Source organism: Ursus arctos, unplaced genomic scaffold (assembly GCF_023065955.2).
Source record: "Ursus arctos isolate Adak ecotype North America unplaced genomic scaffold, UrsArc2.0 scaffold_2, whole genome shotgun sequence".
In the NCBI taxonomy this organism is placed as follows: Eukaryota; Metazoa; Chordata; class Mammalia; order Carnivora; family Ursidae; genus Ursus; species Ursus arctos.
The window spans coordinates 53,616,568-53,642,946 of NW_026622874.1; the positions used below are offsets into that span (position 1 = coordinate 53,616,568).

The 26,379-nt window shown below is 33.9% G+C and overlaps 1 protein-coding gene across 4 annotated transcripts in view; it reads left to right on the top strand.

Moving 5' to 3' along the window:
* The window catches only part of LYPLAL1 (lysophospholipase like 1), a 104,311-nt gene that overhangs the window by 6,762 nt on the left and 71,170 nt on the right, over nucleotides 1-26,379 (top strand). For all 4 annotated transcript variants that reach the window (XR_007191298.2, XM_048224869.2, XM_026517314.4 and 1 more), the window contains exons 3-4: nucleotides 15,710-15,879; nucleotides 26,118-26,233. Coding sequence is in view for 3 of the 4 variants with exons in the window: in XM_048224869.2 (XP_048080826.1) it covers nucleotides 15,710-15,879; nucleotides 26,118-26,233 (286 nt within the window). In the remaining variant the exon portion in view is untranslated. The remainder of the gene's footprint in view (nucleotides 1-15,709; nucleotides 15,880-26,117; nucleotides 26,234-26,379) is intronic.

Sequence of the window (26,379 nt, forward strand, 5' to 3'; positions counted from 1 at the left end):
TGTAAGTAAAATATAAAATCACCGAAATATTTCACTGAATTCATGGTAACTTTTTGGTATTATATATTTTCATAGTCAATACTTATTTGAATAGACCATCAAACATTTTAGACCATGCTTACCAATGAAATGTAATATGAGCTATGTATGTAAAGTTAAGTGTTCTGGCACTACATTAAAAAGAGGAAAAATAAACAAGTAAATTATTTTTAATAACATATTTTATTTAACCCCTTATATCTAAAATATTATCATTTCAACATGTAATCAATATAAAATTATTAAAGTGATAATTTACATTCTTTTATTCATTCTAAATCTTTGAAATCTGGTATATATTTTACATGTGCAGCACATCTCCATTTGGATGCTGATCGATCAATTAAATTTATATTAAATAAATAATTATTTACTCAAAGAAAACTAAAACATTAATTTGAAAAGATGGATGGGCTCCTGTGTTTATTATTGCAGGATTATTTACAATAGCCAAGATGTGGAAGCAGCCCAAGTGCCATCAGTAAATGAGCAGATAAAGATGTGGCGCGTGTATGTGTGCACACCCACACACACTGGAATATTACTCAGCCATAAAAAAGAATGAGATCTTGCCATTTGCAACAAGATGGATGGACCTAGAGGTATTATGCTAAGTGAAATAAGTCAAAGAAAGACAAATACCACATGATCTCACTTATATGTGGAATATGAAAAACCAACGAACATAGAAACAAACGAAAAAACAGATTCTTAAATACAGAGAACAAAGTTTTGGGTTGCCAGAGGGGAGTTGGGTGGGGAATAGGTGAAGCAGATAAATGGGATTAAGAGGTACAAATTTCCGGTTGTCAAATAGGTCACAGAGATGAAGAACACAGCATAGGGAATAGAGTCAATAATGTAATAACATTTGACAGAGGGTGACTACATTTATCGTGGTGAGCACTGAGTTGTTGAAGCATGTTATATACCTGAATCTAATATAACACTGTATGTTACTTTTATTTCAGTAAAAAAAAATCACATTAAAGTAAAAGTTCAGTAGCTGGTTAAACTAGGTACATTTTTAAATGCTCTATAGCTCTGTGTGGCTTGGAGTTACCATTTTGGGCTGTGTAATTTTAGACATTTAAAAGGAGGTCCCATACGTTTATAGTATGTTAGGGGTGACTATCCTAGATCAAACCATCATTTTTACTTAAATTTCTCATGGGTTCTAGTGCTTGAACTGGTACGGTTTTTTGTTTGTTTGTTTGTTTGTTTTGAAATGATGAGATGATTTAAATTGTTAGTTCTCAAGCAAGGATGATTCTCCCTCAGAGAACATTTACAATGTTGGGAGACGTTTTTGGTTGTCACAACGGGCAGGACAGGCAGCGTAAGAGGCTCAAGCATCTACCGGGTAGAAGCCTGGGAGGCTGCTGACCATCCTGCGCTGCACGGGACAGCCCCCACGGCAGACCGTTATCCAGCCCCAAATCGCGGTGGTGCCTAGGCTGAGACACACCGCTTGAAATTACACCTCTGTCCCTCACGTACTAAATGGTTAGTATCTTGGTTCTCCATTAGGGGAAAAAATGTTGCAGTGTGGTCAGCTGTTTATATTTTAGAAAAACAAATATCTGAGGTAATTAAAGTGTGAATGGCATCATTGTCTTTGAATCAATATGAAAAGAAGTTGAGATTGCACCTAAGAACAGGTCTTTATGTACTAGGCTTTCTTTATTTTTAGATTTAATTACTCTAGGTCAGAAGCCTTAAATACAAAATTCCACTTTCCTTCAGAATTTACTCTTGAGAGCATGGGATTGTGAAGCGTTGCTTCCCTGTCCTCACTGGTTCTAAGATTCCTAAGATGAAGAAATAAAAACCTCACAATTGAGTAAACTTTGCAGTTTCCCATTCAGGAACTCGGGAGCCTTTCAAAAATTTTCAGAAAGAAATGTATAAGATATGTTTTTACTATAAGTAAGATCTACATCGTGGGATATTACATCTCAGACCTCTATCCTTGATTAGAGGCATCAAATAAGAGTGAAATGAAACACATGTGATTAAGGATACTAATGCCAGTTAATTTGCTATCGATATACAAATCAACTAAGTTTGTAAAATGTTTATTGCTCTCAAACGTAAATACCAGACCCCTCAACTGACTAGCAAACTTATTTTGTGTGAGATATTCAGCAAGTTGTACATTCTGTAGCTCTGCTGTATTTCATTGGTCCTTTTGCACATTGGAAATCAAATGTTACTGATCAAGGATTACCAATGGTCCAGACTTTTTGATTTTATGATCTTCTAAATGTCAGAAGGGATCTTATAACAGGCAAGTATAACAAGCAAGAACTGGTTCAGTGTTTTATTATATTAGAAAATCTATTTCAACATTACTGTGAAATCATTTTTCTTTTGTTCTATGACTAGTGCAGAAATCAGCAAGTCTTACTCCCAGATGTCTCAGACTCTCAGAGCAATTAGAAAGTGTATTTAATATGTAATTTAAAATTACAAGATCTGAACTATTTTCATTTTCTATGAACCACATCTCTATTGACTTGAGGATTTTTCAATCTTAGTTCATCTTACATCTCATTGTAGTTTTGGTATATGCTATTTCCTTTCTGTTTTAATTTCTTTCCAGATTATTTTTACTTAAGTACATGGGCATTAAAGGCATTGAATTGAAGTAGTTAAGACACTAGATAGTGTTTACGATTCAATAATATTTTTATTCTCTTGTCCTGTTGAAATTAGTGATGATGGTTCCTTAGTTTCATGGTGAATTAAATATAATACATTTTAAGGGTTTTCATATTTTTAGACCTAATTTTCTGTCCCACAAATTACCGTTTTTTAGTTTTTTCCGATTAAATTTTGTTTGGTAGTTATGTATTATGACTCCTGTTCACAATCTGGCCGCTTTTCCGTATGCCTTTTCCAGACTATTCAATCAGTCCAGCCCTAATGCCCTCAGATTTTAGAACTATTAGTGGTGATTTTATATAAATATAGTTAATAAAAATTTGTCCTAGAGGAACAGCATCTTGGAAACCTTTTGCATTTTCCTAACTAAAAGTAAAAACTCGAGTAAACCACAAGTATCGTAAAAAGTAGACGGCCACTGTTAAGACTATCATCCTATCTTTAATATCTTTAATGTCTTATTTATTTAGTTTTGTAAATGTGAGTTCATTCTAAACATACAATTATAAATTATGCCTTTTTTCACTTAATACTGTATTTGTTCGTTTCTTCCTGTAACGATTTCTCATTGAAATATAGAAAACTGTTTTAATAGCGTAGAATATTCTTAAAAATTTATTCTGTTGTAGACTATTTTAGTTCTTATCCTCAGTTTATCACTATGTATATCTATTTATCCTATTTCTGATTTTCCCTTAGGAAAAATTCCTAGGAAGTACTCAGAGGCCTTACATTCAGCTTTTTGTTTAGGGGATTAACTTTTCTAAAGAATGGACAGTTTGCATTATTACCAGCAGTGTATCAGGATACCCATTTCACTAAATACTTACTAACATTAATTTATTTTAAAAACGGTTTCTAATTTTATTACTAAGGCTCCCTAAGGGTTATCAGTTATCAGATAAACAATGCTTTCAATATCACTAATTCAGCTTAGCAGTTTACTAATCTAACATGTTTAGATAAAAAGATAGATAGATAGATAGATGATTTTTTTTCCTTATACACTCAAAATTCTTTAAATATTTTTTTCTTGGTCACAGCATTGTTGCTGTTACAATGATATCTACTTTATAATTTAACAGCCTCTAAAAGATAACAGACTGAGAAGAAAAATACATAGAAGTATCAAAACAGAAACAGAGTACTAATTTGTTGGCTATTTCTAAGCTTAGTTATGGATATAAGCTTTGGAAATATGTATAGTTACATTTATGTTTTATTCATTTTCATGCCATTTATATTTAAGTGTATTATATATTAATAAAAGTAGAAGTTATATGATACATATCCAGAGTGACAAATATAGTAATATATAAGCAATAAAGTCACTTGTTATTCCTTCTGATTACTTTGAATCAGCAATCTGATATGTGCTATACAGTGTGGAATCTTTGAAAAACCAGTGCTTCAGTTAAGGAGGAAAAGTGAAGACTTTTAGAAATATGTCATCTAATTCTTATTTAAAGTAAAATTGTGAAGGCCGTTAATGAAGAATTTATCAGTTCTGGGTCTTAATTTTCAAATGTCTCAAAGGAACAGATTGGATTAACTTTTTGAATTTTAACTCCCTTCAGATTTTATGCAGCGAAGTAAGAACCACTAATGTAATACTCCTCTTTTTTGCCACAGTGTTAGACCAATAGGTCAGGGAAATACCCAAGATATAATATTGTTCAGTACACTATTGAAGAATTATTATGGTACAGTGGTTAAGAATATAATCTTTGGATTAGGCAAGCCTGGGTTTAAATCTAGATTTCTCTACTTAAATGCTCTAAGATCTTGAGCAAGGTATTTCACCTCTCTGATGTTGTCCCAATTTCCTGAAGTGCAAAATGGAAGTAATAATTGTACCTACCTCAAAGAGTTGTCGTGAGAATATATGATGTTATTGAATATATATGTAAATTTCTCAGCATGATGTCTGACATAAAATAAGCCTTGAATAAATGTTAGTTATTAATAGTAATCTATGATATCCTTGTGGGCAGGATGTAGAAATATTATCCAAAGAATTAATTGCTGATAATCCTTGAAGAAAGTTTCGAGACCTTTGTGTGTGGATTGTATTTTCAAGTAATATTTGGGTTAGCAGTTTTATTTTCATATATACGAGTTTTATTTTCACACTGTTCAAATTTCCAGATGATGAGAAAAATAGAAAAATATATTAAGAAAAATAATATATTGAATTACAAAATGGAAATCTGAAATGATCTGATAGTCTAGAGTAGGGTCAGCAAACTACAGCCCATGGGTTAAATATGGCGAACCACCTATTCGTACAAATAAAGTTTTATTGGAATACAGCCACACTCTCTCATTTACATATTATCTTTGGTTGCTTTTGTGCTACAAAATGAAGTTCAGTAGTTGCTAAAGAGACTGTCTGGTCCACAGAGCCTAAAATATTTACTCTATGGCTTTTACAGAAAAAGTTTGCTGACCCCTGGTCTAATGCAGTAAGTAGCTTTCAGAATTTTTAAACTCCAACTCACAATGGGCTGTATATTTTACTTGCTGATCCTATACATACATTTCAGTGATTAAAGTATTACAGATACTAGAGTATAGTGTTGCCGGCTTTATTTAGCAAATAAAAAAACATATCTGGGACATACTTATACTTAAAAAAGTATTTATTGTTTATCTGAATTTAAAATTTAACTGGTGTCCTGTATTTTATCTGCAACTCCATCTGGTTGTTATCCCCAGAGAGTCTGATTTAATTGGCTTGGGATGTGGCCAAAGCAGAAAGATTTTTAAAAGCTTCATTTCTGATTCTTGTATGCAGCCAGAGGTGAGATCCACTGGTCTAGCAATCATAAAAGTCTGAACTAGGTCACTGTGGTGGAAATGTAATACAAGCATTCAATTCAAGAGAGATTCATACAGCAGAGACTGGGAAAAATTGAAAATTGGAGGAAAGGAGAAGGTGGTGAGGCTAAGGTAGGGAATCTATGAGAATATTGTACATGTAGTGATTGAACATGCAATGTGTTTTTGGGGGGGCATTTTAAATTTAGCATACTGGCCCAGTGTTCATGAGTCAGCACCCAATTGGAAGGATTTTTTTTTTTTTTTAGCTTTACAGTTAATTGGAAAATTGGAATTTTAAATTGGAAGGTAATTGTTTTTAAAATGTACTGTTCCCAATGAGAATCATCTGGGATATCATTAAAATGTGGATTTTTAGGTTACAATGTCTTAGATTCTGATTGAGTAGGTAGGAGATAGAGCTCATAATTTGCGATTTAAGGAGCACCACTTCTGAATTAGGTAGATTAAAGTGTCTACCAGCCATCTGTACTCAAGTATACCAGCATATTTATATTTAAAAAAATTACAGAATCTTCCTTCCCACCTCTAAAAATGGAAGCAGATTTTTGGGTGTTATCTGACTTCCTGTGTAGTTTTTCTGCATAAAAATCTGAGAGCCTTACTTTGGAAAATAAAAGTTAATTTGAAATGGAGTTTTAAAAACATTTTTGCAGGAGATAACTTTTTATTTTTTAATTTATTTTTATTTAAATTCAGTTAACATAATGTATTATTGGAGACAAATTTTTAAATGTCTTTATTACTTACATCCTTGAGATTGTTTGAGATATTATTTGTAAGTTTGTAAAAAGACACTAATCAAAACAAAGGAGAAGAGGGGGAAAGATATGCTGTATAAGCAGTAAACATAGGAAAGCTGAATCAGAAAGAAGGAATTCTCAACATTTGCTGCAACATGGACGACACTGGAGGAGATAATGCTAAGTGAAATAAGTCAAGCAGAGAAAGACAATTATGATTTCTCTCATCTATGGAACATAAGAACTAGGATGATCAGTAGGGGAAGAAAGGGATAAAGAAAGGGGGGGTTAATCAGAAGGGGGAATGAAACATGAGAGACTATGGACTATGAGAAACAAACTGAGAGCCTCAGAGGGGAGGGGGGTGGGGGAATGGGATAGACCGGTGATGGGTAGTGAGGAGGGCACATATTGCATGGTGCACTGGGTGTTATATGCAACTAATGAATCATCGAACTTTACATCGGAAACCGGGGATGTACTGTATGGTGACTAACAAAATATAATAAAAAATCATTTAAAAAAAAAAACATAGGAAAGCTGACATACTATATTATTATTGAGTAAAGTATACTTCAAAGTATTACCAGAAATAAAAATGAACATTTATAAGCTAAAAGTAGATATTAAAGAGGAAGACAATAATCCTTTATGGGCATGTACTTAATAATATTGCTTATTAGTACATGCTGAGAAAACTGACAGAACTAAAGGGAGAAGTAGAGTAATCTACAATCAATAGTTGAAGATTTTAATACTCATTCTTCAGGATCTAATAGAACAATTTAGAAAAAGAATGGCTAACCAGATATAAAATTTGATTAGTATTAGTACTAAAACTACCTTGAACATTGACATTTATAGAACTCTATACAAAAAAAAAGTTTGTAGGATAGTCACCAAGAGATTATATAGAAGGAAGACCATGCTATAAGTACCAATGAGTATCAAAAGACTGAGATTGTACAGAATATTTTCTGTGACAAGAATGGAATGAAATTAGAAATCAATAGCAATAAGATACCTAGAATACTCCCAAATATTTGGAAATTAACAACATTTTTCTAAATATGAAATTAAATAAAGGATATCAACACAAATCCTAAAGGCAATAAAGGGAACTATCATGAACAACTTTATGCTAATAAAGTTGAACAATTAGGGAAAAGATACAAATTCCATGAGAAACACAAATGACCAAAACTGACATAAAAATAGAACAAAAATCAGGATACCCTCACTATTATGAAAGAAATTGAATTCTTTATCAGAACCTTTACACAAGAAACCTTCAGGTCCAGATAATTCCACTAGTAAATTTTATTAAACACTGAAGTAAGAAATAACACAAACTCAGGAAACAGGAGCATTTCCTAACACGTTATTAAGAGACCGGTATAACCGATAACAAAACTTTACAAAGACATTCAAGAAAACTACAAATCGGTACCTTCATGAACACATGTAAAATTCCTGAATTTTAAATTCAAATCAAATTTAGCTACATGTAAAATGGATAATACATTATGACCAGATGGGGTTTACCCCAGGAATGAAAACTTAGCTTAACATTTGAAAATCCATCAGTGTAATCACTGTGTTAACAAAATGAAAGGTTAAGAAACATGTTTATTTCAAAGGATATGGAAAAAGCATTTAACCAGTTCATAAAGAAAACTCTCAGCTAATTAGATAAAGAATGAAATTTCCTCAACATAATAAAAGGTGCATAGATAAAAACTTGTAACTAACATCATATTTAATGGTGAAATACTGAATGCTTCCCCTTAAAGATTACACAGAAGGAGGTCCTTTTCTTTTTTTTAAAGATTTTTAAAATTTATTTGAGAGAGAGAAAGTGCCAGTGGGGTGAGGGACAGAGGCAGAAGCAGACTCCCTGCTGAGCAGAGAGCCCCAATGCTGGGCCAGAAGGAGGTCCTTGATTCTGTTCAACAATGTATGGAAGTTCAAACAAGCATAATAAGCAATAAGGCAAGATGATGAATAAAAAGAATAAAGGTTGAAGAGGAGAAAGTAACAGTGCCTTTATTCGCAGGTGAGATGACTGTTTACACAAAGATCATAAGGAATCTACTAAATAACTACTAGAAATAAGTGAATTTAGGAAGACAGCCGGATGTGAGAACAAGATACTAAAACTAAATGCATTTTTATGTACTCACAACAAATAATAATATAGTATGTCTTTTTTTCATCTTTTTACTTTTAGCCAATCTATATCATTATATTTAAAGTGGGTTTCTTACAGACATCATGTATTTGAGCTTTGTTTTTTCTCTTTAACTAAAGTGGTAGTTTCTTTTAAGAGATTTGTTTAGACCATTTACATTTAATGTAATTAGTGGTAATGTTTGCCTTTAAGTCTACAGCTCTTTGTTTCTCTTTGTCCCTTTGCCATCTTTGTGGATAATTTGAATTTTGTTGTATTCCGTTTGACCTATTTTTATTTTTCCTCAATTGTTCTAGGGATTACAAGATACATAGCGAACCTTTTACCTAGTTAGATTTTTACTTGACATGAAATGTAGGAAGCAGGGGCGCCTGGGTGGCTCAGTTGTTACGCATTTGCCTTCGGCTTGGGTCTTGATCCCAGGGTCCTGGGATCGAGCCCCGCATCGGCCTCCCTGCTCAGCAGGAAGCCTGCTTCTCCCTCTCCCACTCCCCCTGCTGGTGTTCCCTCTCTCACTGTGTCTCTCTGTTCAATCAATAAATAAAATCTTAAAAAAAAAAAAAAAAGAAATGTAGGAAGCATGCAACCATATAGTTTCCTATATCTCCCCCTGCTCTCTTATGCTTGCCGTATGTATTTCATTTACATACATTGAAAACTCTATCAAAACACAGTTATAGTTTTTGTTTTCAATAGTCATACATATTTTAAAGAGCTTAAGAGGAGGACAATAGTCTATTATATTTACCAAGTTGTGGTATTACAGCATTCAGTATGTTTTGATTAAATTGTAAATTGCCATTTTGACTATAAGGTATTCCTTTTCCTCAACCCTATTTAATAGATGTTTTTAATCAGCTAAGTTGGGGCATATTAAGTAAAAGTCAGCAATTAACTTGCTGTGTTGATTTAAATGGAAAATATTGCTTCATTTTTTTCATTATTAATTTGGACTCTATTTAATTGAAGTGCTCAATAAAGATTTTTTTTCTAAAGCATACTTTAGTTGTATTTGTAATTAGAGGTTTTCTTGGTTTGGGCTTACTGTTAGAATTTCCATTTTAAAAATAATAGCAATTTTTTAACAAGCCAATTAATAACTTATGATATAAATTGCTCTTGGTGTTTTGAAAAATTCTAACAGTAATAAGATTTGCATAGTGCCTCTACTTTTTGATTTCTATTTTTCCAGTAAAGTGTTTGTTTATTTTTTATTAAATGTATTTCAGAACAGGGTTAGGTACTTTTGATTTAGGTATAGATAATAGTGGATTCGTTTTTACTCTGTCACTTGAAATTCGATTCCTAGTTGAAGCACAATATTGGAAGATCACTCTCCTGATACCAATAGAAATGTACTTCAAGTATACTTCACTGGTAAGGAACCTACTAAAAACAGCTATTCTGAAGAAATAGTTTTACTTCTTTGGTAATTATTTTAAATAGCACACTTAAATACCTATTAGTATGTAAAGACTTTTTTTAGAAACATGTTTGTTTTTTTAAAGCAACAAAGGAAAAATTTGACCTTTTCCTAGAAATCACGATATGGATTTTACACAAATTAAAGTCAAAAGATATTCAAAGCAAAATAGACCAATATTAGATGTTCTCTTATTTCCAGCTGACCCAAATTATTTCTATTGACACAAATGATTATTGACATTCATCATTCAACAAATACTTGTTCTTGGCACTGAGGGTATTGCTGTGGAAAAGATAAATGGAAAATATAAGAGTAACGAAATATATTCATTTCAAATAGTGATAAATTCTGATAAATAGTGAAATAGAGAGAGAGAGAGTGTGTGTGTGTGTGTTTTAGGGTAGAGGGGAGATACACTTTAAATTGTAGGGTCAAAGAAGACTTCCCTAAGGAGGGGACATTTGAGCTGAGACCTAAATGATCCGTGGAAGCCCACCATGCAGAAGTGTGGCACAGAGCCTTCCAAGTAGAGAGAATATCAGATGCCAAGCCCCTAGATCAATAATGAGGCCATCGTGTTTGAAGAAAAACAAGAGGGAAATGTGCCTGGACCTGGTGATTGCTGGGGAGGTTCTATGAAATGACACAGAGGAAGACTGGAGCCACGTGATGTTATCTTAAAGGTTATGAATGACCTTTTGATTTTATGACTTTTAGAGAACACAGATCAAAACAGAACTCAGTATCAAGCTGAATGTCAACTCTTTTGTGTTTTAGCCTAGGATATTTTATTCCAGCTTAATATTTTACCGGTGTGTTTGATTGATTGATTGACTTAGGAGCCACACAGATGTTCTTTGCCAAGCATATTTATTTATTGTGGTAATGTCTGAGCTGTTTTATACTAGCTAATAAAGTGATTTATTTGAGGGAAAAGGTAAATGAGTATAACATATGTGCCAGTTTGTTTAGCTGTTTTTAAAGTCTTATTTTTATGCCTTCTTTAAAGGTTATTCTAACATAGTAAGAGAATTACACATTCTTCATTATGTTGTCTTAAAAAAGTTCTGAATTATTCTTTGTCTCATTAAATTTTCTCAATTATCTCTTTTGAACAAATTGTAATTCTCTTAGAGAATTGAGAACAAAAAACTCCTAGATTCATGAAATTTACATCGGGAGTCCACCTCCGTGGAGCATCTATGTCTGATTAAGTAAGGCACTGTCAAAGACAAAAAGTTAGTGAGTGTCATTTTTTTCTATTAATGGCTGAGTTCCCAGAATGATTCAGATTTTAGCCTATGATATCATCCTTATTTAAGTGTTTAGACAGACAAATAAATACTTAGAGAAATAGCAGAATAAAATGAAGAGGGATGTAGAAATAATTCAAAAGAGTAACAGCCTAATTCAGGCTTTAAAGTGAGTGCTGTATATTCAGTTTTCATTCAGAACATTGTGATTTCGATGACAAATTGAATGCAGTTTGGGATTTCATTTTGTCTGACACTGACATTAATACTAGTGGAAAGCACCTGCTTTCATTTCCAGAGTACTTTAAGAAAGTTAATCCTGAGAAAGGGATTCTGGGAGATGGGAGGCTTGAATGCTTTCTGTGTTCTCTCCCCTTCTGATTCCAATTTATTTACCTCTCTTGAGCCAAGCAGCTTCTGAGGTCAGAAGGCCTGCAGGAATGAGGGAGAAAGTAGGTTCTGTGGAGTCCTAGTAGAAATCTGATGCAGAATTTTATCCTTTCTGCACCTCTTGAAAGCCTGAAGAGCAATGCAAGAGAAGCCCCATATGAATGTGGCAGATCCTAGGAAGAGCTCAGTCTGCAAAAATCTTCTGTCCTGTTAGTTTTATGTCATAAAATGTTAATTCCCAGACAATAATGCAATATTAGTTAAAACTCCACAAGGACGTTTAAGGAAAAATCTTTGAAATTATTTTTAAATTACTAAATATGTGATTAATTTCTTAGATAAAAACAAATGGATGCCTGAGAATAGGCAGGATGAGTCTGAAAAAGAGTCTGGTTTTGATGATGGTAAGGAGAGAGTAACTAACATTACTCAACTTTAGAACTCACGTTAAAGCTACTTCAGTAAGGTCAGTATCATCCTAACACAAGGATAGATAAATACTTCAGTAGAACAAAATAGAACTTTTCTCAACCAGAGTTCTTCACCTGAATCACAGAGCTCGGGAAATGATTGCAGTTACTGTTTTCTTGATTTTCCCAAGGATAATACAGAACTAGGTACCATTCTAGATGCATTGGAGAGAAGCCCATTTATTGTATATAGTGTATGTGTTAGGAATCAGGGCTTCATTCTTTCACAGACTCTAGGCTGAGAGAGACTAGATAACTCAGAACTATAAAATTAAATATATGGCAAAGGTAGAATTTCACTTTTGTGAAAGATTTTTTTTTCTGTTAGTAATAGTACAGACACAATTGACTATCCATGTGGGAGAAAATGAACTTGAACCCTTAATGGCACTTCATGTATGAAATAAATGCCAGGAAATTTCAAGACTTAAATCTAAAAATGAAAACAAAAATCTTAGAAGAAAATTTTGGAATTCCATGTGTAAAAATGTATAGATTAGGAAGATCCTCTTAAATCAGGAGACCTAGAAATTTTAGTTGCTTTTTTTTAAGGATAGATTATATCAAATGCAATGTCTTTTATCTGATTTTTTTGAAAAGACACCATAACTACATAGTGTCAATATGTAAAAATAGATAAAAAAATACTTGAAATGCAAATGACAACTATTTAAGTATCAATTATAGACCAAGTGCTCTTCTAAACTAATAGGAGAAAAATCAAAACCACAATAGAAAAAAATAGCAAATGATACAATAGGTAATTCCATTTATGTAGAGTTCTAGAGCAGGAAACACTAATCTATAGTGATAAAAATCACTCCATGGTTGCCTGGGGCAGTTGAATGAGAATTACTGGCAAAGGGGAAGGGTGGAATTTTCTGAAGTAAAGGGAATGTTCTGTGTCATCGTGGAGATGATCATATTGGCAGGTCTTGGACCTACATACTTCAATGTGTACTTTTATGTATGTAAATGATACTTTAAGAAAGTTGACTTAAAACTAGTTGATACCCTTAAATGGTAATATTTTAAAGGATATTAGCACCTATTGCTGTTAGGCCTGTGGACAAAAGGATGTTCTCCTTTCTTGCACAAAAGTGAAATTTATAGCCTTAATGGTAGCAACTTTGAAGCATCTAATAAGATCAAAATTAATATCTTTCAATCCAGTAGTCCTGTTTCTTGGACTGTTCCACAGGAGTAAAAGTCCCAGTAAAAAACAAAAAAACAAAAAAAACATGTATGCAGATGTGTTTAATGCAGCACTGTTTAGTGGCTAAAACCTGCATACCAAATAAATGCCCATTAGTAGGGGAATGGCTAATGAAACTGTGGGACATTTTATCATATAGTATTATATAGCCATTTAAAAGGATGGGTTCAAACTGTATCAGGAAGGATATCCATACGTTACTGTTAAGGGAGAAAAGCATGATATGCACATCCGAAAAGCAAATAGTGCTCTAAAAAAATATCCTATAAAAATACATGTTTTAATATATGTGGAAAAAAAACATTCAAGGATATATTCCAGATCCTAAACATGTTTTACCTACTATGAAGGGCAGGATGTGGGGGGAGTGGGAGAAGAGAGGAGCAATGGAGAGAAGGAGTAGTGCACAGAATAAGATTTATCTGAAAAGCATCAAAACAGCACACACACATATATAATTTCCCATCTTTCCAGAATTTCATGTATCTTCGTAAACCAGAGGGAAATTTAGGTTTTTATGTCCTGTCTTATAGGGATATTCAAAATATACATTCAAATTTCAGAAAGATGTTGCAAAGTAATATTTATAACATTCTTCTATTTTAGTAAATAAATAAGATCCTTTGTAGATGAGCTGCTGTTTTCAGATTGCTTTCAGTTTCTCTGAGAAACTCCAAATATAATCCTCTTGATTTCCAGGCGCCAGTGGATGTCCATTTATTTTGGAGTGGTATGATCAATATAGAAAAATTAGTTCTGCTTTCTCCAGTACCACCCATTTGGTCCCATAGAGTGGATGCTACTCAAGGGCAGGTTTTGTGGAGTCCTTTTGGTAACAGTGGATGAGAGAATAAGAATTAAATATTTCTAGCTCTTTGGGATTGCTGAGGTTCTGCTTGGTTTTTCCCTAGAGAACATGTTTTTCACTAGAGAACATACAGTGAGGCACTGTTAGGTCTCAGTTGGTGTCTTTCAGCCCTCTTTTTTTCCCCTTCCACCTGTACATTTCATACTTTTATTTCACTGACTTTGGAGGGTGAGCGTATACAGCTAACTCTGAGATGGGCAAAGTAGTAAATATAGAAGGAATTCTGCATCTGTGGTCAGCACTGGTTTAGATTTCTTTGAAATTATGATGGATACTTTTAGCACTGGTTGTGTTTTCTAGGGCTTTCTTGCATAGGACATAAACCCTGTTTTCAGTCATGTAAGGGGAAAGCACACTTTGCTTGTGGAAAACAGTTTCTTTGATTGAACCTTCCTACACCCCTCATCTTTGGAAAACCTTCGTTCTGCATGTTTATCTTCTGTATCCTGCTATACCTCTTTGTTTGCTTGCAGGAATATCTAAGATTGTTTCCGTTCCCCTTCATTTACCCTTACCAACATAGAAAATGAACACAGGAACCCTTAACCCCGCTGTAATTGATTCAAACAGAGCATTTGGAATACCTTGCCATATACACACACTCACTCAGTTTAACAGAGCATTCTAGAGTAGGAATATACAATGAATGGGTTAAGATTCACTAATACTATAACCATCCCACCTAATATGTAAACATAAAGCATTTTGTAAGATCAGTTTTGTTCAACAGAGCACCCATTTCAGAGCATCTTATCGCATAAAAGATAAGTCCAACGAGGCACCCAGTTTGAGAACCAAATGATGCAAACAATAGGGAATAGCGGTTTGATGAGTGCTTCCAAAGATTATTTGTACCCCACTAAATTCTCATTTCAAGGTTCCTGAGAAGACCAAAAAAAGAGAAGTTTCAACTCTTGATTTAAAAAAAAAAAAAATTGAGCCCTCATTCTAAGGATGATCTGGATGTGATTAAGAAAGCTCTTAAATTATTAACTTCTCTTTTCATACTTAAGTGCTACAAATTAACCACCTTTTAAAAGCATTTTGGTGAATCATTTTTTTCCACTCTTGAGATATTAAACTTTCTGCAGGGACAAAACATTGCAACATTATTCAGTTGGCTATGAATACTAAAATATTGCTCCTACATTAAAGGGGGGGAAGGGACTAAAGTAAATCAAAACAGAAGTTGAAAAAAAAAATGGTAGACCTAATCAATTAGTCATTTAAGTTGAGCAGAAAAAAATAAACACATGTACACTATATATATTAATTATATAATTCTATGTTATATATATATAATTCCTTTTTTCATAGGAATTCTCTGGAGAGTTTATGAATCTGAAAAGATGGAGAGAATAGGGAAAGATGATGAATTGTTATTAGGAAATGTTAATGGGATCAGTGTGAGTATAGGCAAGTTAATACAATGTGCACGAGGCTGATTTCAGTATGAACTCTAACTTATAAAACTTGGAGGAAATTGAAATTATTCAACACTAGTGTTTTAGAAATTGAAACATCCATTTTAATAACATTCCCTTTTCCTTTGTTTATTTTTTTCTTTTTTGTTTCTTGTTTGTTTGTTTTTTTGGTTTTAAACAGGCCATATACTCCTATGAAAGGAGGAATCTCCAATGTATGGTTTGACAGATTTAAAATATCTAATGACTGCCCAGAACACCTTGAATCAATCAATGTAATGTGTCAAGTGCTGACAGATTTGATTGATGATGAGGTAAAAAGTGGCATCAAGAAGAATAGAATATTAGTAGGTAAGACCTTTAAATGTTGATAATTTAAATTTCTTTCAATTTGGTCTATTTCTATACATTGAACTTCACTTGGAATATTATTTAGAAATACTTGTATATCATTTGACCTCATCATAGTTTCAAATAGAGTTTACATATTGAGGGTTTCAAAAGTATTAAACAACAGCTCATGAAACTTTATTTTCTTTCTGATAATAACATAATTTGAGAATTCCATGTTTGATTTTCAATTAAGAGATTCTTCATTTCATTTTTTAAACTATTTTAGTTAGCTTAAGTTTTATAAATGTTTAAACTATTGCCACGATTAAGGTAGCATATACTGTCAAAATGTAATATAAAATGATAGAATTCAAAATGTGGGAATGTATGGCAGTCCGTCATTCAATCACGTAGCAAATATTTTCTAAGTTCCTGTTTTGTGCCAGGTGATGTTAAATGCTCAAAGGGACACACGGATAAATAAAAAAAGGTCTGTGTCACAACTGCTGACAACCCGGAAGAGTCCGTGAAGTAGTTACAATGATAACTGTAATGCCAGCAAGTCTGTGATGGGTGCCCTGAAGCCATGTGACTGACAGCCCTGTGAAGAGGATGATTGTGTATATGTATTACCATTTCCCAGGATGCATCACAATACCTGGCACAGAGCAGATGCTTAGGAAATTTATAATGAGTGGCAGAAACTGATCAGTGAATTGATGATGTAAGTAATTAAGTACCACAGGGACTCAGACGAAGCAGAGATCAAATACATGTGATCAAATACAGTGGCATTTGAGATTTGAGATGCACACCTAAAGAAAATTTTAACTATAGTAGTGTGGAGGTCTAGGCATAGAGAATGATATGAAGTAGGAAACGTAGCCTTTGTTTTTGTGTAGACATTAGATGGCCTTAGTGGAAAGCTTGTTGTCTGACGAAAATGCCTTGTTGACCCTGATAGCTGGGCTAAGAGACTCCAGAGCACGATGGCATAGTGACAAACATGGGTTCAAATGTGACGTCTGCCCTGTTACCACCACGTGTTACCCACACTGCTTCTCTGCTGCCTCTCCTGGAAAGTAGGAATAACTGTACAACATTTGTTTTGCTGGGAGGTGATGTTGGTCAAATACTTGGCTTATTCTAGGTTTCTCAAATTCTTTTTGGGTTCCCTCTGTCCTTTCTTCTGTGGATGATCAAAGAAGGTCTTTGAGTCCTACAGCTTATTAGAACTTTGTGTCAGGAAAACTAATCTGGCAGAAGTGTTAAGTGAAGAGATGCGAAGTTGGGTCCAGGAAAACCAGTTACTGAATTTATCATCGTAAGGTAACGAAGTTCTGAAGTGATATGATGACAGTGGGAAAAGAAAAGATTAGGATAAGGAATTGCTTTCAAATAAAATTGCAAAATCTTCACACATAAAAAAGTAGAAAATCTTCGAATGGGTTGAAGACCTTATCACGTTGACCTGTAACTGCCATTCCCCAAATCCCTCAGCAACTTCTTCTTATTCATCTCTGAAAAGAGACTGTGAGGACTACTGTAAGATCAGAGAGCTAATAAGGGTTTTGAATCAAGGTTTACTTCATTTCAAAGCCTATGATTGTTCCATTCAATTTAACCGGACAATTTTAAGACTTCTAATACAGATCGTCAAATTCCTGTCACAAAAAAATTGTACCCATTAATCTACCACCCCTATTAGAATGTCCATCTTATTACATCCTCACTGAATAATAATTGTCTTGAAAAAAATTGGCTAAAAATAAGGTAATTAATTTGCACTTAATTTGTTATTTTCTTCTGATTTAGTTGTATTTTAACACAGGAAAGCTTTTCTTAGTTGTCTGTTAGTCTTTTCTCTTACGATTTTTCTTTTCCAAATAAGGTCTCAGTTTAAGAAAGTCTCTAGAACTTGGGTAAATATTCAAATAGATTTTCTGCTGGTTTTCTATAATGTGATTTTTTTTTTTTTTTACGTGTAATTCTTTGATTCATCTGGAACTTACTTTGCTTTCTTTTTACCATGTTATGGAAGTATTAATTATTTTCTGAAGTAGCAGGAGAACCTTATTAAAAGATAGTCTTATTTATAAAGTGATCGGTAATATAGTCAGTATTTTATCAAAACTCCATTGAATTTATAACACCAAAATTTACTTTTGGAAGACTTTTAGATGATTACATTATAAAATGATTAAAACTTGAAATTTATGAGAAAGCCATATTAAAATATTTACATACATTTACATTTTATGAATATAAAAAGCTGGGAAAGTAAAAAAGGTATTTTTTTTAGAATTTGCAAGTTGAGCTGATTAACTTCTATAAGAAGGCCTCTTTCCTAGTTTGAGATGTGAAAGAGACCACAGAAGTGCAGATGCAAAGTAATTTGGTCTTGTTACCAGTATTGTTAGTTATTTAACTAGTCAGTGAACATAAATCTTCAGGAACGGTTCTGTAGCATGAAACATGTACCCCAAAGTACACATGATCTTTGATCTCTTATACTACGACAAAACATTAGTTTATTACCTCCTTTTTTGTGTGTGGGATTCTTCACGTGGGTTAATTCTTAATGCAGAGAGGAAATGGCATTCTAGTCCTGTGGGAATGTTTTTGTTGTGGTTGTTATTTGCTTGTCTTATTGACCTAATGGAACCACCCATTTGATCTCCAAATGGTTAGTAAAAATGTTAAGTCTTGGAGTACTAAGAAAACTATCAAAAATTTTGCAGCCTAATGAGGGAGATACAGAAGTAAGGTGTTCTAATACAGTGTATTATGAAAGTGTGTATAAGGTACATACAGTGTGAGCAGTGAGGAAAGGCAAGTAGATATTTGGGAGAGTTAGGGACTGCTTCTTAGAAGAGAGGACTCCAACCGAATTTTAAAGAATAAGTAAAAATACTACTGGTAGACAAAGAGGGAAACACATTCATGAAAGAAAGGAAGGACACATCAGAATCTCTCAGGATATACTAGTTTAGCATGCACTCCAACCCCCAAGGATTATCAAATTACATACAGAGAATGACGTGCATTTCAGAAAGCTTATGCTGATAACGTGGTAGAGGGCAGGCCAGTCTGAAGGCCAGAATAGCAAGGTGGCAAGATAGATCCAAGAGAATGATGGCGATTAACACACACACTCTTTCCAGATTTAGGGAACACAAAGATGAATAAGGTTTATACTGAAGGACATGATAGTCAACTGCAGGAGTTAGCTGTGAAAACAGATTCTTAGTTTTCTAGTCATTAGTGGAAATATATTGCTTTTCTTAATGGAAAAAAATAAATTAACTTTGGTTAGATGGGAAGAATAGACAAAAAGTTCACTACCTATCCTAGTCCTGGGGTCAGAAACAGAGGAGATGGTCAAGAAACACCACTGTGTCTCTTGGAGATATTTGTGAACCCTCACTCTGTACATTAAGAATATCAGGCATTAGAAAGCTCATTTATTTAATTTTATGTATCTATACCACATGTAATTCTACAGAGAGTATGATAAAAGAGGAAACATGAGCAGTAAAGTAGCGACTTTAAATCACTTTCTGATTGTTGACAATGTAGTTACTATAATAAACTGTTGCTTCAAATCTTGTATCCTGAGAAAATTGTTAATAATGCTAGATTATCCTGTCTTCTTGTTTTATTAACATGTGGGGAGTGTCCATTGTGCAGAATGTAAGCAAATCCATAGTACTGCATTCTGTCTCTCTGTTAATGTCAGTGTTGAAACTCATTTCCCTCTGGTTATGTTTCTGTATAATGTGAGAAATCAAAATGGAGAAAGGTATATAATTTTTCCCATGTGTACTGTTGTGCTTTAAAAGTATATATAGTAGTAATACTACTAAAATAGTTGGTATTTATATTACACTTGACAGTTTTTAAATTGCCATTATTATGCATCATAATGTTTTATTTTCAGATAGTGTTTAAATTATAAGGTTGTTTTCATGCACAATATCTCTTTGAGCCTTGTGATAGGTAAAACAGAAAATTATTATTCTCCTTTCTGATATTTTTAAAAAAACAACTAAAATTCAAAGAGATTCTAGCGAACATAAAATCGAGTTGGGACTAGAACCCAGATCCTTTGACTTAGTCACCTTTGTACCAGGAGGGATTCCTTTTTTGGCCACTAGGTGGTGACAATTTGTTAAGACAAAACTGATAAAATTTAGGGTTTAACTTTGATCTAGGACATATAGAACCTGACAGATGATATAACTAGATTATAAGAATTTTGATAATATGAGCATACTGTCAGGATTTTGTAGCAGGGAGCATCAAATGCTCCTGGAATTACACCTGATTAATTTACATGGATGTTCTAAATACCCATCATGAAGAGAAATGGTTAAGGGAATTATGGTCTATTAATACAATGGAATACTATGTAATAATTAAATACTGTATGTACACATAGAAGAATTTTACGAGTGTGTGTTCAATGAATAAAATTACAGATTTTGTAATTCTGTTGAAAGACTTAAGTGGGTATGATAGGAAAGAAAAGTAAAGTACAAACATTATACATGTAGAAAGTTTAACTATTAAAATGGACTTCTAAAAACATGTCAGAATTATGTATGAGTGGTGAAATTTTGGATGACTCATTTTCTGTCTGTATGCTGAAAACACTTTCTACACTGGATATATATCAATGTATTAATTTTATAATATTTAAAATAAAAATGAAGGGATAATTGGAATGACCAAGATGAGGATTAGCACCAAAATTTCCAGGCTTCCTTTGTCCTGACCTTACACAGGTTTCTTCTGAAGCTCTTTCTTGAGCTAAAACTTGAGGGAGGCGCCTGGGTGGCTCAGTCCTTAAGCGTCTGCCTTAGGCTCAGGGCGTGATCCCGGCTTTCCGGGATCGAGTCCCATATTGGGCTCCTCTGCTGGGAGCCTGCTCTTCCTCTCCCACTCCCCCTGCCTGTGTTCCCTCTCTCGCTGGCTGTCTCTGTCAAATAAATAAATAAAATCTTAAAAAAAAAAAAAAAAAAAAAACTTGAGAACGATAGCAGATTCCTGCTTTCTTTTTATATATATATATGTCTTCATTAAACAACTTGTGTTTCTTCAACAACAATTAGAACTTTAAAGGAACTCCTGTTCCAACAGCTTTTTCTGGAAGATGATAAGTATTTTGTTTACCCTGTAAATTTTATCCTGTAAATATCAGAGAAAATAGACAAATATATAGTCCCAAACCTTTTAATACTTTATCACAGTTCAGTCTAAGTAACTATAATATGTAAGTTAAATGAAAGAATTGTTAAAATTTGAAGGGAGGGTAGATTTTATTACATTCTAAAAATCCTATTCTATTGATGGTAAACTTGAATTTGTAAGTATTTTTTTCCTCTGGATTTTGTTTTCAGATAGATTAGTTTTCCCAGTATAGTTTTTTTTAATACATTGTTTCTGTTTTATTTTATTTAAAGAGTTCATAAAAGCTAGGTTTATTATTTTTTTAACATGTTTTATTCAGCTTGTTAATCTTAAATGTATGTTGCAATGTTAACTCTTGACGTTTTAATACTTTGCCAGCAACCATAAATATACATTATAACCATTACCTACAATGAGTTTACTATTTGGTATTTACTTATTGAACAGTATATTTTATATTGCATTTTAGACATTTAGATGGAAATTGAATTCAAATAACTAGTCTTTTGTGTTAAATTTCCTTCTATTAGAAAAAAATACACAAAGTCCCTTTTCATAGTAAGTTGTGATGCTAAAGGTGATTGTATTGTCAAAGATGACTAGTGAGAAATTGCAGATTACCTCACAAGATTATAATTGGGTAAAGGACTTAGATTAAATATTTAAATAATAAGATTTCAATGAGTACATTTATTTTATTGTAAATTATGAGTATTGAACATGAGGTTCAATGTCTGCAGGATGCATTTGTGTTTGTTCATAATGACATCTCAGATGTGGGAAAATGTTTCTTTCTTACTTTTGGTTTTGCTGTTGTTAGGCTGGTTTCATCCAGGGGGCTCTGAAACCACACAAAGTTATTAGGTTACCCTGGTCAATAAAAATGAAATGTTGGAGGGGAAGATTTAATCTGTAAAATTTTCTCAATATGGATGGTTTTAAAATAATTTTTAAGTTGTTTTTGCTTACTAAAACTGTTTTGTTCACCTTTTATCTTGTGATTTTTAAATCTCTATCATATTAAAAGTTCACATTTAATGATCTTAGCCTCAATATCTCTTTATGAAATGTTTTCTTTTTGTTCCATTTATGAATTTTGAAGCTTTTTTCAATTATTGATGAAGCTTAGATTACCTAGAACTTCATTGTCCAGTATGATAGCCCTTAGCACATGTGACTATTTAAACTTAAATTTAAACTAGCTAAAATTAAATAAAATTAAACATTTAGTTCCTTAGTCACACTGTTCATATTTAATATCTTCCTTAGGTACATTTGGTAAAAATATAATTCAAGCTCTTGAATTTCTCCAAAAAATAGAAACTTTGTTCCTGCAGGCTTTGTGTCTGTAACATATGGATTTCTTTTAAATCATGACCATATTTTCACTTTCTGTTCTTACCCATTATACCTAATCCTGATTGTCTGCCTTGCAGCAATTGATATTTTTCTAAGACTATGATTCTCAAACATTTGATTTATGGGTAGGAGAGCTTTTAAAAATTAGACGTATACTTTGAGATCATGTTAGAGGACTGGGGCTGAGTCTGGGAATCTTTAGGGAGCCAGATTTAGGAATCATTAGCTTGGTGCACACTAACCGTTCAACTCCTGCTTTTTCTAAGCTTTGCTTTTATATCCAGTCAGATCACCAAAGAGCCACATTCCCTGATGAAATAAATTTGTGACCTTACAGAAATTTTCTTATAGAACCACAACTGATATTTATTCATTTATTCGATACTTACTAAGTGCCTCCTATGTGCCAGGAACTGTTCTAAGCACAGGGAGTGTACATCAGTGAATAAAACAGACAAAAATCCCTGTTTGCATGAACCTTATAGACTACTGAACATTAAGTCTTTATGTCCCAGACTTATGTAAAAGGGTCAAAAGCAGAAGAGGCTCTATGTAAAATGTCTGGGTTTGAGTTTTATGTTTAATAAAGATCTCCTTGATAAATTCCACCCAGGAATTCAATGCTAGGAGAAGTTTCTAGTAGGATTTGGCATGATTCCTTCTGTTAAAGAATGTTGTCTTGCTACAGGGAAGCAGTTGGAAGACCAGCCGCACCCCTAATTGCTGCTGCCTCCCCATATTTTGGTCTGTCTCTGTCTTTCGTTCCTGATCTCTCCTTCTTCCAGCAACCCCATCTCACCCTCCCTCACATTTTCCCCTCATTTTAGAGATGTAGCTTTATTGTGAACAATGTGTTTGGTTGTAAGCAACCTAGAACTCATTTTGTAAGTAAACTGGAAAAAAAGGGGAGATCTAAAGCGATGAAGGAAGTAAGCATTTGCTAAGATTGGTTCTGTGAACTTGAAGGAAGGCTGCGGTTGTATTCTGGGAGATTGGGATTCTCATTCTTAAACTGAAAGTAGGCTTCTGTATTTACAGCAACTCTGTAGACTTTAAAGTCCTTGCTGTTTTGACTTTTACAAGTGATTATTAAGCATTTGTATATAATAGATTTTCAAACTTGGTAGAAACGCTGGGGCGTCTGGGTGGCTCATTTGGTTAAGTGTCTGCCTTCGGCTCAGGTCATGATCCCAGGGTCCTGGGATTGAGCTCCGAGTCAAGCTCCCTGCTCAGCGGGGAGTCTGTTTCTCCCTTCTCCTCTCCACTCCTCCTGCTTGTGCACTCTCTCTCTCTCTCCCTCTCTTTCAAATAAATAAATAAAATCTTTAAAAAAAAAAAAACAACTTGGTGGAAACCCTAAAGATCATCTAGTCTAACTATTTAATTTTACTGGAAATGAGATCCTGGGTTTTAAATAATTTACCCCAAGGCAACAGCTAGAGTGTCACTGGTAGGATTAAAACTCAGTTTCCCTTTATTTCACTGTAGTCCTCTTTCCACCAGACTTTAAATTAGAAAATGTTTCGTGTGCCTTTAAATATGATAAATTTAAGAGACGTTCGTAAACTTCTTATTACTTTCATCCTCTAATATATGGTTTCTAAGAATTCCGCTAACAGACTTTCATTGAGCTGTCACCGTGTACCAGCAGGTGTATCACCACTGGGCACGGAAGATGAAGAAGCCCAGCTCCTCAGTACACGCGCACCAGAGGGTGGGGACACCTTGCTGAGCTCCTCATACGCCCGCAACCACAGTGTGCTGATGGAAGGAAGAACTGTTGCTTACCCTCAAGGATTTCAAAATCTAGAGAACTAACTTAAGAATTGCTAAGTTAAAACTTGATAACAGTTCTATTTCAGAGTGTTTGCTTTATAACCCACGTACCATATTACATAGAAAAACTTGAGAAAGAAAAAAAAGAACAGTCTATTAACTAGAACTGTAGCAAAACCCAGTAAGTTTCACATTCGCTCTGCTTACTTAACACTGAATGTTTACTGGAGACGCTAATCTTGTCTGCCGCAAGCTCTGCGTATCCAGGTGGGGCATGCCATGTTGATCAATGTACACATTCACAGGTAATGTAGTCCAGAGGTTTTTAACCTTTTTGGGAATCTGATGCACATATGCAACTTTCACACTCAATTTTAAGACGTGTATGCTGCCTCCTCCCCTCCCAGGCCCGTTCATGATCTCTCATCAGAATCTGTGTCTGGGGCTGGTGTGGGGGGTTATTTTGGAAGAGCCTTTCGGGTGGTTCACATCTGTGGTGAACTGCTGCTGATGAGACCCTATTCTTTCTCTCTGGTATGTCGAAAATCGCAGATGTAATATTTGTCATACACTGTCATTATTTACATATTATATACTTCTTAAAAATCTAATCTTCATTCATACGTTGTATCCTGGGTCCAAAGTAATATTATCGGCCTGCCCAAAATTATTAGATATTATTAAATAAAGAAAATATAAAGATAAAGAAAATTTAAAATCAGTTCTATTTTAATAAATACTGGAAGATAATAGAGAGTACATTAAGGCCTGTTGCAAGCAATCTGGATTCCAAAAGTCCTAGCTTTGCAGCTAAAATTGGCACATCCTTACGCAGGTCGCCTAATCTTGGGCCTTGGTTCACTTCGTCCGTAAAAGGAGATTGTAGTAAATTCAAATTTATAGTCTCTAAGGACTCAGCTTTACACTTCGTGAAGTGAAATAAAGCAGGAGGCTGGAAATGAGGAGATCTGGATTCTACACCAATGTATATTTTTAGATTTCCACAAGTGTGTGGCTGTGTGATTTACTTTCTATATTTATTTCTCACAAAATGTAAATAAGACACCTTTTAACTCTCGCTTAGGTGGGGGAATAGCATTCCAGGTCTCTAGCCTGAAGTTGGGCCCCGCATCACATACCTATCTCCATATTCTGTGATGTCTCCGGTGCCCCCTCGAGGACAAGGGCCTATGTATTTAGTGTATGTGCTCCGAAGGGAGCACGGGGACTGTGTATCTTAGTCTGCATATCTCCTCTGGCTAGCACAGTGTTCAGATACCTAAAAGACAGTAAAAATTTGTTAAATGAGTAAGTTATTTTTTAACTCTTTTGGAAAAGTTTATATATAGGTACATGTTTTAATTACATTTCAATTATACCATCGTAAGTCAGTTTCCAACACAATGTTGTAATTCAGAGATGTTTTAACTAGCACACCAAATTTTTGATCATCTTCCCTAAAAGATCACTAAACATCTATTATATGGCAGGCCCTAGAAATGTGACTCCTCATGGGGCTCGGAGCTTGGCAAGTAAGACAAAAAGATGCATGTTATTAATTCTGGTTAACACAAGTATAAGCAAAATATAAGTAGACATTAGAAGTTTATATAACACTTGTGCCATGACTTATATTTTTAATTATGATAAATATTTTTAGTGAATGAGCATGATTTCTTCATTTAATTCCAACTCGTTCTATAACAAGTCTCTTTACCAGTGATGACATAGATGAACCAGAGTTACTCATTGCAACTATTTTTTTAATGAGCTCAAAAGTAGATTAATTTCTTTTTAGCACTATTTCTCTCTAAAGGTCTCCAAATATTTTAAAACATGCATGGAAGCCTGACACAGATGTATCTTGTTCTAAATTATTGTCACATATATTCTGCTTTTTCTGATAAGTGAATTTTTGCTGCTTTTAGGAGGATTTTCCATGGGAGGGTGCATGGCAATACATTTAGCATACAGAAATCATCAAGATGTAGCAGGAGTGTTTGCTCTTTCGAGTTTTCTGAATAAAACATCTGCTGTTTACCAGGTAAGTTCCAGATTTTAAAACAAAAGAAACAAGCATGAAATATTCACATATTGAAACTAAAACCAAATTGATAAGCAATAACAGTTGGTGCACAGAGCACTGCTGGGAATCCGTCCCCCGGTTAGTTATACGAAATATTCCAGCTG